This window comes from Mus caroli, unplaced genomic scaffold, assembly GCF_978045245.1.
Source record: "Mus caroli unplaced genomic scaffold, Mus_caroli_1 scaffold_18, whole genome shotgun sequence".
Lineage (NCBI taxonomy): Eukaryota > Metazoa > Chordata > Mammalia > Rodentia > Muridae > Mus > Mus caroli.
In genome coordinates this window covers 56,651,276-56,670,244 of record NW_028227273.1, presented here as the reverse complement: position 1 = coordinate 56,670,244, position 18,969 = coordinate 56,651,276, and the positions used below count along the sequence as shown (strand labels likewise).

Sequence of the window (18,969 nt, the reverse complement as noted above, 5' to 3'; positions counted from 1 at the left end):
CTCTCCCCCTATCTATTCGAGATAGTACATGAAGTTCCAGCCAAAGCAATTAGGTAACAAAAGGAGATCAAAAGGAGATTTGTGGATTTGTATCCACAAATTGGAAAAGAAAAAGTAAAGATATCACTAGTTCCAGATGATATGATAGTTTGTATAAGCGACACCAAAAATTCCACCAGAGAACTACACCTGATAAACCACTTCAGCAAAATGGCTGGATATAAATTTAACTCAAATCAGCAGCCTTCCTCTACTCAAAGGATAAATGGGTTGAGAAAGAAAATAGGGAAACAACACCCTTCACAATAGTCACAAATAATATAAAATATCTTTGTGTGACACTAACCAAGCAAGTTAAAGATCTGTATGACAGGAATTTCAAGTCTCTTAAAAAAATTAGAAGAAGATCTCAGAAGATGGGACGATTTCTTATACTCATGGATTGGCAGGATTAACATAGTAAAAATGGCCATCTCACCAAAAGTAATCTACAGATTCAATGCAATCCCCATCAAAATTCAAACTCAATTCTTTGCAGAAATAGAAAGAGCAATTCTCAAATTCATCTGGCATAACAACAAATCCAGGACAGTGAAAACCATTCTGAACAATAAATGAACTTCTGGGGGAATCACCCATTCCTGACCGAAAGCTGTACTACAGAGCAATAGTGATTAAAAGCACATGGTATTGGTACAGAGACCGACAGATTGATCAGTGGAATAGAATTGAAGACCCAGAAATAAATCCACACACTTGTGGTCACTTGATCTTTGACAAAGAAGCTAAAACCATGTAGTGGACAGTATTTTCAACAAATGGTGCTGGTTCAACTGGCAGTCCACATGTAGAAGAATGAAATTGATCCATTTTTACCTTCTTGTAGAAAACTCAAGTCCAAGTGGATCAAGGACCTCCGCATAAAACCAGATACACAGAATCTAATAGAAGAGAAAGTGGGCAAGACCTTGACACACATTAGCACAGGGGAAAATTTCATGAACAGAACACCAATGGCTCATGCCCTGAGATCAAGAATTGACAAATGGGACCTCATAAAATTGTAAAGCTTCTGTAAGACAAAAGACAAAGGACTGTCAAGAGGACAAAATGGCAACCCACAGATTGGGAAAAGATCTTTACCAACCCTATGTTCGATAGAGGATTACTATCCCAAATATACAAAAAACTGAAGAAGTTAGACTCTAGAGAACCAAATAACCCTATTAAAAATGGGGTACAGAGCTAAACAAAGAATTCTCAACTGAGGAATACTGAATGGCTGAGAAGCACCTAAAGAAATGGTCAACTTCCTTAGTCATCAGGGAAATGCAAATCAAAACGACCTTGAGATTCCACATCATGTCAATCAGAATGGCTAAGATAAAAAACACAGGTGACAGCACATGATGGTGAGGATGTGGAGAAAGAAGAACACTCCTTCATTGCTGGTACGACTGCAAACTGGTAAAAGCACTTTGGAAATCTATCTGACCATTCCTCAGAAAATTGGAAATAACTCTACCAGAATACCCAGCTAAGTCACTACTGGGCATATACACAAAAGATGCTCTAACTTATAGTAGGGACATATGCTCCACTGAGTATAGCAGCCTTATTTATAGGAGCCAAGCACTGGAAAGAACCCCGACTTCACTCAACAGATTAATGGATACAGAAAATGTGGTACATTTACACAATGGAGTACTAGTCAGCTATTAAAACCAATGACTTCATGAAATTTGCAGGCAAATGAATGGAACTAGAAAATATCATCTTGAGTGAGATAACCCAGACACAAAAGAACACATGGTATGTACTCACTGATAAGTGGATTTTAGCCCAAAAGCTCAGAATACCCACAATACAACTCTCTAAACATAAGGACCAAGGTGTAGTTGCCTCAATACTACATAGAATGGGGAACAAAATAATCACAGGAAGTAGAGGTAGGGAGGGGCATGGGAGGGAGAGAGATGGGGAGGAACAAAAAGGGAGGGCAGGATCAGGTATTGGAAGGTACAGGAGAGAAGTACAGAGGGTCAGGAAATTGAATGGAATCATGTAACAATGGGGAATGCAGAACTGTGGGTAGTCATTAGAAATTCCTGGACTTCAGGGAAATGAGAGGCTCCCAAGATCCAATGGTAATGACTTTAGCCAAAATACCCAATAAAGGGGAGATACAATCTGTAGAGACCACCTCCAATAGATAGGCATGGCCCCCAGTTGAGCGATGGGGCCACTCACACATCTCTCAAATTTTTAACCCAGAAATCTCCTGTCTAATGGAAAGACAAAAAAAAAAAAAAAAAAAAAAAAAGAACAGAGACTGAAGGAAAGGCCATCCCACCTAGGGATCCATCCCATCTGCAGACACCAAATCCCCACACTATGGCTGATGCCAAGAAGCACTTGTCATCAGGTACCTGTCATGGCTGTTCCCTGAGAGGTTCTACCAGCACCTTACCAATACAGATTCAGATACTCACAGACAAACATCAGAGTGAGCATAGGGACCCCAATGGAAGAGCTAGGGGAGGGACTGAAGGAGCTGAAGGGGATTGCAACCAGGGAAGAACAATATCAACTAACTGGACCACCTAGAGCTCTCAGGGACTAAATCACCAACCAAAAAGTATACATGGAGGGAGCCATGGCTCCAGATACACATGTATCAGAGGATGGTCTTATCTGATATCAAGTGGGGGTGGGTTGGTCCTGTGGAGGCTTGATGCCCCAGCTTAAGGGCTAGAGCAATGAGGTGGGAATGGATGAGTGGTTAGAGGAACACCCTTATAAAGCCAAAATGGAGGGGAAAAAGAGAAGATGGGATGGGGGGATGGTTGTGGAGGGGAAACCAGGAAGGGAGATATAGTTTGAAATGTAAGTGAATAAAACGAATAATAAAACAATTTGTAGCTCTCATGCTTACAAAAACACCCAATCCCATCTAATGCCATCACATGAGACCAGATATAACAACACATTTTCTAAAATCAGTTTAATTAGTTTTGGTAATAAACTATAGTTTATTTATAGTAAATTTATAGTACACATATAAGGCATACTACAAAATAGGTATTTTATTTTAAAAGCACTAAATGACAAAATGGTTTTAAAAAAACCCTCAAACATTTATGCTACACTGGCCCAGGATGGAGTTATGTAAAGACACCTAGATGGCAACCATGTGGGAACCAGCCCCTTTGTAAACATATAAACTGAGTGTTCTGCCATTATTAGAGGTCATCTGACCTGGATATCATCAGAGGAGCTTGACCATAGCATTTTAATAGCTTCCTTTTTTCTTTTCACAATATATTTTAATTCACCATATATCACAATCACATCCCCACTCACTGTTCTCTTCCTATCCCTCCTTCCTTACAAATTAATTCCCTTCCTTTCTACTCAGAGATAGGTAGATTGATGGGTGGGTGATAGATAGATAGATTATAGATGGATATATCAGTAGATAGATCAGTAGATAGATAGATCAGTAGATAGATAGATATATGATAGCTATAGATAGGTAGATGGCAGATGGATGGATAGATAGATAGATAGATGACAAACCAAGACTTAAGAAGTCACTAGATTATCATTTTCTCTCACATTGTAAGAGGATCAAAGGGCATCCTCCAACTATCATATTTGCTGTAACCTAAGCCTTTGCTTGCATGGCACATGCAAATATGTGACTTCACTACACAGATATAACAACTGGAGAGAGAAGATATATCCAGAAAACACCATGAAGGCTTTGAGAATGTATAGATACAAAGACAGTGAAAATACAACGGAAAACAGAAAATATCAAGAGTAGATAATGTTTGAACTTAAAGTCTATAAAGGAAATTAATATTTCTCTCTCCCTCTCTTTGGCTTCATAGTCACACTGAAGTGTCACTTAGGTATGTGGCCTTGGCAATTCAAGATTTAATTTTTTCCAAAAATAATTTTTAATTAAAATAGAATTGTATCATTTTCCCTCTACCTTTCTTTTCTCCCTCCAGCCCCTTCCGGGTAATTCCCGCACACGTCCTCACATGACTTCCTCTCAAGTCTATAGCCTCTCCTCCTCCTCCTCCTCCTCCTCCTCCTCCTCTTCTCCTCCTCCTCCTCCTTCTTTATTGTTACACATATATGCACAAATATATAAATACAATATACATATCATGAAGAAACTTTGTAATTCAGAAATCACACAAGTATTTTGCCCTTAGTTTCCTCCAGAGGTCGCATCTTTCCCCAGCAGCCTCCAGAATGCCCTCTTTACCTCCTTGTTCCTCAGGGTATATACAAGAGGGTTGAGTGTGGGGGTGCCCACTGCATAAAAGAGACCAAAGAACTTGCTTCTCTCTTGGGCATAGGGATTTTTGGGCTGCAGATAGACAGCAATGACTGAGCTGTAAAAGAGGGTAACCACAATGAGGTGGGATGAACAGGTCCCAAAAGCTTTCCTGCGCCCTTTTGAAGAGTTAGTTTTTAGTACAGCCCTGGCAATGACACCATAAGAGACAACGATGAGGCTCAGAGGTACAAGCAGGAAGATGACACCTGCAACTGACAACTGAATCTCATTAAAAGTGGTGTCCCCACAAGAGAGTCGAATTAGAGATGGGACTTCACACAAAAAGTCATCTATCTGCCTATGGGAACAGAAGGGCAGTGTGAGGGTGGGTGGTATTTGAACTATGGATTGGACCAAACCTATAGCCCAGGCCACACCTGCCAACTGGTGACATAGGCGGGGGTGGATTATGGTGGCATAGTGTAGGGGCTGACAGACAGCCACATATCGGTCAAAGGCCATTACTGTCAACAGGATGCACTCTGTTGTCCCCAGGAGCATGAAGATGAAGAGCTGGACAGAGCATCCCAGGAAGCTGATGGTCTTTTCAGGGCCCCAGAGGTTGAACAGCATCTGGGGAACACAGGTTGTGGTGAAGCAGAGGTCCAAGAAGGAGAGGTTAGAGAGGAAGAAGTACATTGGAGAGTGGAGCCTGGGATCCAGGGTGGACAGCAGGAGGATGAGTGTGTTTCCTAGGAGAGTGAGGAGGTAGGAGCACAAGACAACGAAGAAGAGAACCTTTTCCAGTTGTGGGTGTTCAGAGAAGCCCAGCAGGAGGAAGCCCACGGGGGTGCTCTGGTTGACCATAGTTTCTGTATCTAGTTGGAGGAATGAGACTGTCAGCTTAGTGTGGTACAAAGGACCTGGTGACAATGCCCTGCTCTTTTTGTGCTTCTCAGGACATTGTCATGACATGCCAGGTGGACATTTTTCTTCTTCCTCTGCTCTCACAAGGTTTACTTCCACACCCATCATCAAGTAGGTCCTTGCCTTTACCTGTTTCACCTGTCTTTTACCTGTTTAGTGGCCACAAAGAAATGAAGAATGTGGTGGAGGTTGGGTAGATCCTCTTACTAGTGCCTCTGATTTTCTGGTTAATGATGGGGAGTGTGGATTTCAGATGGGTGAATCAACTCCTTCACTGTTTCAGTAGAAATGTGTTGAGAGCCTTATGTTCTCAGTGTTTTTCTGGTTTTCCTCAGTGCAATCTCATTGCCTATTATCTCTTGGAGGAAGTAGCTAAATTCTGTGTTTTAGGTCTGAGGATATATCTTTGAGGAAGAAATCTGTCAAGCATGAACTGTAGTATATATATATGTGTGTGTGTGTGTGTGTGTGTGTGTGTGTGTGTGTGTGTAGTTTACCAAAATAAACACAGCTACATAATTAAAAATTAATAATAGAAATTAAAACCAATTAGTTTGAATGAATTTTCAGATTGTATATCTGTTAGTTTTGAAGTCTTATTATTTTTGTGTTGACGTGGTGGATACTGTTTGGCATGACTAGAAGTATTTTATTTTATACCTTGTATTTTGTAAGGCAACTCATCAGAGACAGAATAGTCTTTTTGTTTTTGTTAATTTGAAGCTAGCTCGGGGCCACCTTGGGTGCCAACTCGGCGGAAAGTCCCACGGTCCCTAGAGGACTCTCCAGGCTGCAGGAGCCATAGCATACCCAGGATAATAGGTTCACTAGTGAGTGGAACACAACATCTGTTCCAAACCAATTGTGACAGGCCTGTGACAGCAGGAGCAAGGATACAGCATTGCTTGACAAGCAGCTCTGGTTCCTTCTGATCGGTGCTGGTATACCTTGGTTTCAAATACAGCAGACAGCCCCACGGTCCCTAAAGGAGACACCTCTTCCAGGCACTATAACATGCCCAAGATCTTAGGATTCCAGGATACCAGGATACCAGGAGCTTGGTTACACCAGGATCTTAGGGTCTCAGAGGAAGCTTGACTGCCAAGAATTCTGACACACCCAGAATCTCAGGTTGACAGGATCCTGGAATCACAGAATCACAGAGAAAGCTGGACTCTGGAGTCCTGAATCAACTGGATTATAGGAAGGACAGGCTCCAATCAGATAAATCGAGTGCAGCAAGGAGTTGAGATAACCAGATGACAGGAGACAAACATAAGAACAACAGAAACCAAGGTTATTTGGCATCATGAGAACCAAACTCTGCCACCATAGCAAGTCCTGGATACATCATCACACCAGAAAAGCAAGATATGGATCAAAGTCACTTCTCTTGATGATAATGGAAGACTTTAAGAAGGAAATAAATAACTCCCTTAAAGAAATACAGGAGAACACATCAAATCAGGTGAAAGAATTGAACAAAACCATCCAAGATGTAAAAATGGAAGTAGAAACAATAAAGAAATCACAAAGGGAGACAACTCTGGTGATAGAAATCCTAGGAAAGAAATCAGGAACCATAGATGTGAGCATCAGCAACAGAATACAAGAGATGAAAGAGAGAATCTTAGGTGCAGAAGATTCCATAGACAACATGGATACAGGCTGGGTGGTGGAGGCATATGCCCTTACAGCACCTGGGAGGGAGAGGCAGGCAGATTTCTGATTTCGAGACCAGCCTGGGATACACAGAGAAACCCTCTCTCAGAAAAAAAAAAAAAAAAAGAAAAAAAAAGAAAAAAGAAAGAAAAGAAAGAAAGAAAGGAAGGAAGAAAAAAAACAAAAAAAGAAAAAGAAACAGAAAAGAAAACATGGACACAACAATCAAAGAAAATGCAAAATGCAGAAAGGTCTTAACTGAAAACATCCAGGAAATCCAGGACACAATGAGAAGACCAAACCTAAGGATAATAGGTATATATGAGAATGAAGACTTTCAACTTAAAGGGCCAGTAAATATCTTCAACAAAATTATAGAAGAATACTTCCCTAACCTAAAGAGAGAGATGCACATGAACATACAAGAAGCCTACAGAACTCTAAATAGACTGGACCAGAAAAAAAAATTCCTCCTGACACATCATATTCAGAACATCAAATGCACTAAATAAGGATAGAATATTAAAAGCAGTAAGGGAAAAAGGTCAAGTAACATATGAAGGCAGGCCTATCAGAATTACACCAGACTTCTCACCAGAGACTATGAAAGCCAGAAGATCCTGGAAAGATGTTATACAGACCCTAAGAGAACACAAATGCCAGCCCAGGCTACTATACCCAGTCAAACTCTCAATTACCATAGATGGAGAAACCAAAGTATTCCATGACAAAACCAAATTCACACATTTTCTTTCTATGAATCCAGCCCTTCAAAGGATAATAACAGAAAATAACAAATGCCAGCCCAGGCTACTATACCCAGCAAAACTCTCAATTACCATAGATGGAGAAACCAAGTATTCCATGACAAAAACAAATTCACACAATATCTTTCCACGAATCCAGCCCTTCAAAGGATAATAACGGGAAAACACCAATGCAAGAAGGAAAAGTATGTCCTAGGAAAAGCAAGAAAGTAATCTGTACTGGCTATTTTTGTGTCAACTTGACACAGCTGGAGTTATCACAGAGAAAGGAGCTTCAGTTGAGGAAATGCCTCCATGAGATCCAACTGTAAGGCATTTTCTCAATTAGTGATCAAGGGGGAAAGGCCCCTTGTGGGTGGGACCATCCCTGGGCTGGTAGTCTTGGGTTCTATAAGAGAGCAGGTTGAGCAAGCCAGGGGAGGCAAGCCAGTAAAGAACACCCCTCCATGGCCTCTGCATCAGCTCCTGCTTTCTGACCTGCTTGAGTTCCAGTCCTGACTTCCTTTGGTGATGAACAGCAGTATGGAACTGTAAGCCGAATAAACCCTTTCCTCCCCAACTTGCTTCTTGGTCATGATGTTTGTACAGGAATAGAAACCCTGACTAAGACATAATCCTTCAACAAACCTAAAAGAGAAGAGCAGCAAGAACAGAATCCCAACTGTAACAACAAAAATAACAGAAAGTAACAATTACTTTTCCTTAATATCTCTTAATATCAATAGACTCAATTCCCCAATAAAAAGACATAGACTAACAGACTGGCTACATAAAGAGGATCCAACATTTTGTGCTTACAGAAAACCCACCTTAAGGACAAAGACAGACACTATCTCAGAGTAAAAGGCTGGAATTCAAATTTCCAAACACATGCTCTGAAGAAACAAGCTGAAGTAACCATTCTAATATCAAATAAAATCGACTTCCTACCCAAAGTTTTTTTTAAAAAGACAAGGAGGGGCACTTCATATTCCTCAAAGGTAAACTTTTACAAGATGAACTCTCAATTCTAAATATCTAAGCTCCAAATGCAAGGGCATCCACATTCACTAAAGAAACTTTAGTAAAGCTCAAAGGATACATTACACCACACATAATAATAGTGAGAGACTTTAACACCCCACTCTCATCAGTGGACAAATCATGGAATCAGAATCTAAACAGAGATACAATGAAACTAACAGAAGTTATGAAACAAATGGATTTAACAGATATCTACAGAACATTTTATCTTAAGACAAAAAACTTGTACCTTCTTCTCAGCACCGCATAGTACCTTCTCCAAAATTGACCATATAACTGGTCACAAAACAGGCCTCAAGAGATACAAAAATAATGAAATTATCTCATGCATCCTATCAGATCACCATGGATTAAAGCTGATCTTCAATAACAACAGAAATAATAGAAAGCCAACATTGACGTGGAAGCTGAAAAACACTCTACTCAATGATAACTTGGTCAAGGAAGAAATAAAGAAATTAAAGACTTTTTAGAGTTTAATGAAAATGAAGCCACAACATACCCAAACTTATGGGACACAGTGAAAGCAGTCCTAAGAGGAAAACTCATAGCTCTGAGTGTCACCAAAAAGAAACTAGAGAGAGAACACACTAGCAGCTTTCCAGCACACCTAAAAACTCTAGAACAAAAGGAAGCAAATTCACCCAAGAGGAGTAGACTGCAGGAAATAATCAAACTTAGGGCTGTAATCAACCAAATAGAAACAAAAAGAAACATACAAAGAATCAACCAAACCAGAAGGTTTTTTTTTTTTTTTTTAAGAAAATCAACACGATAGATAAACCCTTAGCCACACTAACTAGAGGGCACACGGACAGCATCCTAATTATCATAATCAGAAATGAAAAGGGAGACATAAGAACAGAACCTGAGCGAATCCAAAACATCATCAGATCCTACTACAAAAGGCTATACTCAACAAAACTGGAAAACCTGGATGATTTAACAATCTAAATAGCCCCATATCCCCTAAAGTAATAGAAGGCAGTCATCAATAGTTTCCCAATCAAAAAAAAAAAAAAAAAAAAAAAAAAAAAAAAAAAAAAGCCCAGGACCAGAGGAGTTTAGTGCAGAGTTTTATCAGACCTTCAAAGAAGACCGAATTCCAATTCTCCTCAAACTATTTCACAAATTAGAATCAGTAGGTACTCTATACAATTCATTCTATGAAGCCACAATTACTCTGATACCCAAACCAAACAAAGAGCCAACAAAGAAAGAGAACTTCAGACCAATTTCCATCATGAATATCCATGCAAAAATACTCAATAAAATTCTCACTAACTGAATCCAAGAACACATCAGAATGATCATCCATCATGATCAAGTAGGATTCATTCCAGGGATGCAGGAATGGTTTAATATATGTAAGTCCATCAACATAATCCACTATATAAACAAACTCAAAGACAAAAACCACATGATCATCTCGTTAGATGCTGAGAAAGCATTTGAAATAATCAAACACCCATTCATGATAAAAGTCACGGAAAGATCAGGAATTCAAACCCCATACCTAAACATAATAAAAGCAATCTATAGCAAACCAGTAGCCAGCATCAAAGCAAATGGAGAGAAGCTGGAAGCAATTCCACTAAAATCAGGGACTAGACAAGGCTTCCCACTTTCTCCCTAGCTATTCAATATAGTACTTGAAGTCCTAGTCAGAGCAATTAGACAACAAAAGGAGATCAAGAGGATACAAATTGAAAAGGAAGAGTTCAAAGTATCACTATTTGCAGATGATATAATAGCATATATAAGTGACTCTAAAAATTTCACCAGAGAACTCCTAAACCAGATATAACTTCACTAAAGTAGATGGATATAAAATTAACTCAAACAAATCAGTGGCCTATCTCTACACCAAAGATTAACAGGCTGAGAAACAAATTAAGGAAATAACACCCTTCACAATAGTCACAAATAATATAAAATACCTTGGAGTGACTCTAACTAAGGAAGTGAAAGATCTGTATGATAAGAACTTCAAGTCTCTGAAAAAAGAAACCAAAGAAGATCTTAGAACATGGAAAGATCTCCCATGCTCATGGATTGGCAGGATCAACGTAGTAAAAATGGCTATCTTGCCGAAAGCAATCTACAGATTCAATGCAATCCCCATCAAAATTCCAACTCAATTAGTCAACGAATTAGAAAGGGCAATTTGCAAATTCATCTGGAATGACAAAAAACCAAGGATAGCAAAAACTCTCCTCAAGGATAATAGAACCTCTGGTGGAATCACCATGCCTAAGGTACTGGTACAGCAACAGACAGGTAGATAAATGGAATAGAATTTAAGACTCAGAAAGGAAACCACACACATAAGATCACTTGATCTTTGACAAGGGAGTTAAAACTATCCAGTGGAAAAAAGACAGCATTTTCAACAAATGGTGCTGGCACACCTGTCGGTTATCATGTAGAATAGGAATTGATCCATTCTTAACTCCTCGTACTAAGGTCAAGTCTAAGTGAATCAAGGAACTCCACATAAAACCAGAGACACTGAAACTTATAAAGGAGAAAGTGGGGAAAAGCCTCAAAGATATGGGCATAGGGGAAAAACTCTTGAACAGAACAGCAATGGCTTGTGCTGTAAGATTGAGAATTGACAAATGGGACCTCATAAAAGGCAAAGCTTCTGTAAGGCAAAAGACAATGTCAATAAGACAAAAAGGTCACCAACAGATTGGGAAAGGATCTTTACCAATCCTAAATCAGATAATATCCAATATATACAAAGAACTCAAGAAGCTGGATTCCAGAAAAATCAAATAACCACATTAGAAAATGTGTTACAGAGCTAAATAAAGAATTGTCTACTGAGGAATACCGAATGGCTTAGAAGCACTGGGAAAAATGTTCAATCTCCTTAATCATCAGGGAAATGCAAGTTAAAAGTATTCTAATGCCTGTCAAATACAGAAGTGGATGCCCACAGACATCTATTGGGTGGAACACAGGGCCCCTAATGGAGTAGCTAGAGAAAGTACCCAAGGAGCTCAAGGGGTCTGCAACCCTATAGGTGGAACAACAATATGAACTAATCAGTACCCCCCCCCCCCGCCAGAGCTCCTTGGAACTATACCACCAATTAAAGAAAACAAATTTTGGAACTTGTGGCTCTAGCTACATATGTAGCAGAGGATGGCCTAGTCAGTCATCAGTGGGAGGAGAGGCCCTTGGTCCTGTGAAGTCTCTATGCCTCAGTATAGGGGGATGCCAGGACCAGGAATGGGAGTGGGTGGGTTGGGGAGCAGGCAGTGGGGGGAGGCAATAGGTGATTTTCAGAGGCAAAACTAGGAAAGGGGATAATATTTGAAATGTAAATAAAGAAAATATCTAATAAAAAAGGAAAAAATTGAAATAGCATTTTGTTTTGGTGTACAGGCTCAGCATTGAGTCTGGGCGATCTTCCTGCATCAGCTTCTGGAATGCTGGAGTTGTAATTGTGAGCTACCAAACTTGGCTTAGAATGTATTATACAAGCCGGGCGGGAGGCAGAGGCAGGCGGATTTCTGAGTTCGAGGCCAGCCTGGTCTACAAAGTGAGTTCCAGGACAGCCAGGGCTATACAGAGAAACCCTGTCTCGAACCCCCCCCCCCAAAAAAAAAGAAAGAATTTGAAAGATTTTTCTTCACTTTATGTGACTCCATGCATACATAACAGACTATTTCTCTTGTGTTGGCTTCTTTAATCATCTAACTAAACAGCTGCCCTGGTTAGGAAGTAGCATTGGTTCAATTACTCAGTCCTCATGAGAAGTTAACAGGCAGGAGGTTAGAGTGGCTTGTTAAAATCACTGTGGCTCACAGTTGCATTATTAAAAGACACAGATATAAATGTCAGCCATGTGGGTTGTGTGAGGTGAATGAAAGTAAAGAATTCATAAGATGAAGGGCATATTTGGGGGAAATATGGGGGCTGGAGTGATGGCCCCATTGTTAAGGGCATGTGCTTTTCTTGCAGAGGACCCTAGGCCAGTTCCCAGTATCCATGTGGTGGCTTATACCAAGCCATGTAGTTACATACACACATGCAGATAAAATACTAATATACATGATATAAAATAAATAAACCTCATTAATATACACTGCATTTATTTGTGTGTGTGTGTGTGTGTTTGTGTGTGTATGTGACAGTATATGTGTTGAGGTCAGAGGACAACTATGGGAATTGCTTTAAATCTATCAAGATGGTCCAAGGAATTGAATGCATGTCATCGGGATTGATAGACACACTTTTAACTGCTTCATCTGGCTGGCCTCATTTTCTTTCCCTTTGAGGTCAGGGTTTCATGTAGCCCAAATTGTTCTCAAACCCACTATGTAGAAAAGAGTGGCTTTAATCTCCTGGCTCTCCAGTCTCTACTGTAGAAATGTGGGAATTACAGCACACCCAACTGTTTTCTTTTTCATAGAATGTAAAAGTTATTCTTTGGAAGTATGTAATTTGTGTGTGTGTCTCTCTCTGTGTGTGTTCTCATGCACACATGTATGTGTAACCCTGTGGGAGGCCAGAGGTTGATGTTCAGTGTTTTTCTATCTTGTGTTTTTGTGAGCTCAGTAATTTGGCTAGACTTGCTTGCCATTAAGCACAAAGGTTCCTTCTGTTTCTGCCTTCTCATGCTGGCTTAATACATATGAACATTGCTCTTGGCTCTTTAAATGCGTGTTGGGCTCTCAGGTCTGGTTTTCATGAGCATGCAGCCCACACAGCACATTACCAACTGAGCTGTCTCTCATATGAATTCATTGTTTTAAAAGTGCCCTTACTAGTCAAATGACCAGACCAGAACCAACTACCTCATTATCCCAAATAAATCCTGTGACAGCAGCTAATCCTCATTTGCTTTCCTTATATACAAATTTTAGTATGTGTCCTTAGTGACACCCATCTCCATTTGATTATTGACCTTACTGACCCTGTCTCTAACTTGGCTCTTCCCATGGCTCTTCTTTTTTCTATCTTATTTCTGGATCTCTTTAGAGTTTATCTTCTTCAGTGGGGTCACCTTTTTCTGTCTTTTGATGAATTATGCTTACCATTGTTTTTCCTACTTTGCATCATTCTAAATCATGCATTTATTTGTCTGTGAAATTTTCTGCTTCCGGTACTACAAGATGGGACTGGTCACCTGAAGTGCTTGCTGAAGGTCTGGTAATCATTCCTTGCTTTTGCTTTTAGCACTTTCCAATTATGGAGTGCTTCACATGTGCCTTGTACGGCAAACAGCTCCCCGAACACCTAGTTTCCATATCAGCCCTGCAAAGATCTTATCAATTTTACCGTGAATCTTTACAGTGAACAGTCTCAGGGCAAGTAAAGTTTCTAAGGTTGCCCACAGGACAAATGTTGGGAACCAAGTTAGTGGTAGAAAAAATTCTCCACACATGGGGGAGTACAGAAGGAGCTATGACAGACTGTGGCATTTTCCTGTCCAAAATACAAGCGAGTGAGGCCATCAGATCAGCAACTGGCAAGTTACTCTGTTTTGTATTAGTGCCTAGTACCTGGAATCTTGGTGCTCAAGAGGCAGCAGCATGTGGTATTTGTGTTTGGGACCAGCCTGGCGTACATTTTCTTCAAAAGCAAAACCAATCAAAAACAACCCCCAAAGCAAGCAGATAAAAATCCCTTACCCCCTTTAATTCCCTATCTGTGGGTCTATTGTTTAGGACACATGAAAACTGATATAATGTGAGAGAAAGGCTAACACTCTACTTACCTTCAACTGGAGGAGGATTTTGGTTGCCAGCAATTATCCATGATAAAATTTTTAATGGGTGCCTCCTTTCTGCACGGACATCAAGAAGAAAACTCAAACTAAGAAAGAAGGATGGTCTCTGAAGGGACAGCTAGATCTCTGATTGAAAAAAGGATCATTCAGCTTTGCAGCCAGACTCTTTTTAAAGAACACACCCTGTGTTTTTGTTAGAGGTACCTTACTTGATTCTTAAATTATCAGGTTTTTATGAGCTTTTCAATCATGATTACCTAGAATCTTCCTTGCCAGGAGTATTTGTACTAATAAACAGAGCAAAAACTAAATGAGGACTCTAAATCCCTCCAGCCAAGCTGTTAGCATTGTCCCTTACAACCCTACATCATATGAGTATCTTCCTTTTGATATGACAAGTTAACAAAGGAAGTTTAATCTGCTAGGTTTCTGCAATATAGTGGTAAGTGCCAGAGTTCATGTGTAAACACAGATGAACTGACCACTTCACCAACCACAGTCTGCTGCCTTTTCTAAGAAGTAAAATGAGGCCAAGTGGGGAAGAGGCATCTCTTAATTAGCAAGGTTTTGGCAGTCTGCTTCAGTGGTCCTGCTGATGGAAAGCCTGACATTAGGTATGTGGTAGAGAGAGGGATCCCAGATCCCAGGACTCCTATCCTATGGAGAGAAACATCTCATTAATTCAGCTGAGACTCAGGGATTCCACAGCCCACAGATAATTAGCTAGTAATTATGATAGAAGGGGCAGGAGACTCTCTGGAGAAAGTGTGCCAGCAATAGAATTACTAGAAAAAGTCAGAAAGTCACCCACACCTTTTGTTACCAGGGATAACCAGAGTCACATTGTTTCCCTCTACCCAGCATCTAGGCATTGTTACAGTTCTCTGATTTCTACAAATGTCCACATTGCTCGTGTGTGTGTGTGTGTGTGTGTGTGTGTATACACTTGTGTATATGTAGACATCTGTCTAACCCTCATTTGATACAGGCACTTATTCTGCCTGTCAGCCATCAGTTTTAGGATATGAGGTCCAGATCATAGTGGATGTTTCAGGTATGATCCACAGTCATACTGGATAGTCATTTTAACTATTTTTAACTATAAAATCATTTTAATAGTCCTACTTTAATAGTATGAGTGTATAACTGGATGTTCATATTTTCTTAAATTGTAGAATCTCTTCACTGTTTCTTTGGTGTCTTAAGGAACAGTTGTAGCAGCTGCCAGGAAATGTGGTGAAATCCCATTAATTTCAAGTGGGACTATAACACCGATGTTTATGAAAAGCTAAGGACAATGTGAAAAAGATTGTTATAATGCTAGAAAGTAGAAAGGGTCACACAAATAAAATGCAAATTTAATAAAAATATGAAGTTAATGAATAAACATATGAAGTCCAGACTATAAGGAAGGTTATGAACATTTTTTAAAAGATTTATTTATTTATTTATTTATTTATTTATTTAATGTGTGTACACTGTAGCTGTCTTCAGACACTCCAGAAGAGGGCATCAGATTTTTGTTATGGATGGTTGTGAGCCACCATGTTGCTGCTGGGATTTGAACTCAGGACCTTTGAAAGAGCAGTCGGTGCTCTTAACCACTGAGCCATCTCACCAGCCTGGGAATGTGCTGCAGACCCTCTTTGGTCCTAGTCTGCATGGAACTGGTCTCTGGTTGCAGGTGGACAAGGAGTCAGTGGGAATTGACAGACAGACTCGACACAAGAGAGTGTGGATCTGAATGTAATTTGTCAAATCGAGCATCAAATTTTTTATACAGAAGAAAATAGGGAAGTTGGGTGACACACCGGCAAGGTACAAAGAGGTTACTGGATACTTACACAAAACAGAGGAATGCAAACAGGGAAGGACTGGCAGGAACCAACTGGGGTAAAACTCAACGTTAACAACTGGGATAAAAAAAAAAAAACAGCTCCACCTAAGGTCCACTTAATCCTAGAAGCCAGGGGCAAGGGCTTCCTGCCCTTGCCATAGTTCCTACTCTAGTCTATTGTGTAGACCACCTTCCCCCTAGGCCATTTTAAATACTTGTGTATGGGTATAACTCAACTATCTATAGTTCTATGTATCTACTCTGGTTCCTTTTTATGTCACAAACTTCCTTCTTCCTAGATAATGATAAATTTCTGTGTAGGGCAGTGACTTAGCTATCCATGCCCAAGATTGGATCAAAGACTGCCTAGAATCTAAATTAGCTATATGTCAAAATATCAATCCATAGGAGCACTTGTAATAAAGCAATATTAAGGGAAAGCACACAGATCCGTTTACCAACTAAAGCAAGGACATTGGAGCATTCTTTATACAGGATGCCACCGTTCCAGGAGACTAAGTTTCCATGAACTGTTCGCCTCGGGACAGCGCTCAGGTTTTCAGGGCCTGTCATGCTTGTCACTACTGGAGTGGATGTAGCAGGAATGAATATTTATTTAACTGTAAAACATTCCAGAATACCCTACAAACCCACCATTAAGGGCAACTGCGCTGAAGATGCCCTTTCTAGCTTTGATCTCTTTCTAGCTAGAAGAAAAGTATACACAAATCCTGCTGATAAAAGTACTGAACCATGTGGAATTCCATGGATTCATAGAAAGAAAGAAAGAAAGAAAGAAAGAAAGAAAGAAAGAAAGAAAGAAAGAAAGAAAGAAAGGAAGGAAGAAAGGAAGAAAGAGAGAAAGGAAAAGGAGACTCAGACTTGGCAACAATTTATTTATAGTCCATGAGACTACAATTATACAGGAGCATAGCTGCTCTCTGTGTAGATAAGTTACTGTTACCTCAGTAACTGTGGAAAGGCAAACTTGGTTTACAAACAAAAACTAAAAAACTATTGCAAACTGAATGGACTAAGAAAATCAAGCCTTGAACAATGAACAAAAACATTTTCCATAAAAAGAGCTTCATTTATGATGTTTGCTTAGTGCATTTTACATTAGCTTTCCCTTCCCAACCAAAGATGCTCACCGTCCTGAGTCTGTCTATTAAAGCATTCACTGCTTGTTCACTAAAACCACTAACTGAAGATTTTTGACATAATAGGGGCTTGGGTCTCAGATATAAATTCTCATTTCTACATCCAGGGTGTCGGTCTTTCCAAAGAAGGGGAGAAGGGTAGGTTGCTACCACAATGCATGTATTGAGATGTGACTACTTTCTACTGAATACACTAAATTTCATATTCATCTATACAAATATCCTACACTCAAATTTTTCTGAGTTACTAGGAGGAAAAAACACAACATTTCTCCTGGTGCTTCTAGAAAGTACATATATTAAGTGGCATTTTGTGATACCATTATTTTTAAAATTATTGAGCACAAGGCTTTGCATTGGCTAGCAAATGCTCTACCACTGAGCTACCCTCCAGTCTCCAGTTAGCTTTCCTTTTAATTACAAGGATGAAATAGTATTTTTAAAGGATAAGTGACCAGTTCCATATCTAGATCAAGACTCATCAATACCATCACAAGTTCTTCAATGATTTTCTTTGAACGCCTTTTCTAGTAATCACTGATTACTAGATTACAGGTCTTCACGTTGGGATAGTCTTCCAAATCTTCATAGAGTGACCAGACAGTATCCAGTCTCCTGTAGTTCTCGGGGCTGACCAGGATTCTCACAACCTGAAGGCACTGCTCTTTCAGCATATATACTGGCAGCATGATGTTGGCCAGAGCAGGCTGCTCATCAACGTTAAGAGATGGCACAAATAACTCAGTTCGGTTAACCAGGAGTCTGTTGTTCGTCCTTGCATCCATGAAGAGCCACGGATGACCTTGGTAGCTGTTGATGTGGAGGCTGGTGCCCGGCAGCAGCATCTGGAAGGGCTGTGGTTCACCTTGAAAATCGAGCCACAGGGGCTGCACCAAGCGCGGACTGCGGTTCCAGACCACCATGCAGGACAGGTATTGCAGGTGTACGGTCTCTGAGCTCAGTGAGGGTGGTGGCCGCCCTCCAGCCATAGGTCCCCGGTAGTCTTCCGGGTTCAACCCCAAGATGAGGTCAGGTCTAGAATTCCTCTGCCCGGGTTCCCCTCCCCCCCCCCCCCCACCATAGGACTCAGCAGCAGCAGCCACAGTGCACGCAGGGTTTTCATACCAGGACTCAGGCGCTCTGACCGGTTCTTCGGGTCCCTGCAGGGGACCGAAGAGCAGGCTGGGAAGGTATGCTATCCTGGCTTTCAGGTAGACGAATTTAATTTTCTCAGGACTTGGGACCTTGCCAGAACACACAGCATCAACTTGGCGAACAAGCTCCTCTTTCTTCTCTTCTCCTCTCCTCTCCTCTCCTCTCCTCTCCTCTCCTCTCCTCTCCTCTCCTCTCCTCTCCTCTCCTCTCCTCTCCTCTCCTCTCCTCTCCTCTCCTCTCCTCTCCTCTCCTCTCCTCTCCTCTCCTCTCCTCTCCTCTCCTCTCCTCTCCTCTCCTCTCCTCTCCTCTCCTCTCCTCTCCTCTCCTCTCCTCTCCTCTCCTCTTCTCTTCTCTTCTTCTCCTCTTCTCCTCCCCCTCTCCTCTCCCTCTCCTCC

The 18,969-nt window shown here is 40.6% G+C and overlaps 1 protein-coding gene and 1 pseudogene across 1 annotated transcript; both read right to left on the bottom strand.

The window, feature by feature from the left end:
- Positions 1 to 4,225: 4,225 nt before the first annotated feature.
- Positions 4,226 to 5,164, bottom strand: LOC110312687 (olfactory receptor 2H2-like). The gene has a single exon (XM_021186512.2). It carries the CDS (start codon positions 5,162 to 5,164, stop codon positions 4,226 to 4,228), a length of 939 nt encoding a protein of 312 aa, XP_021042171.1.
- A 12,782-nt stretch (positions 5,165 to 17,946) lies between these two features.
- On the bottom strand, positions 17,947 to 18,408 carry LOC147000416 (von Hippel-Lindau disease tumor suppressor pseudogene; annotated as a pseudogene).
- Between the last annotated feature and the right edge of the window lie 561 nt (positions 18,409 to 18,969).

Coding starts and splice junctions, on each gene's coding strand:
- LOC110312687 (XM_021186512.2), bottom strand. CDS start 5,164: ATGGTCAACCAGAGCACCCCCGTGGGCTTCCTCCTGCTGGGCTTCTCT.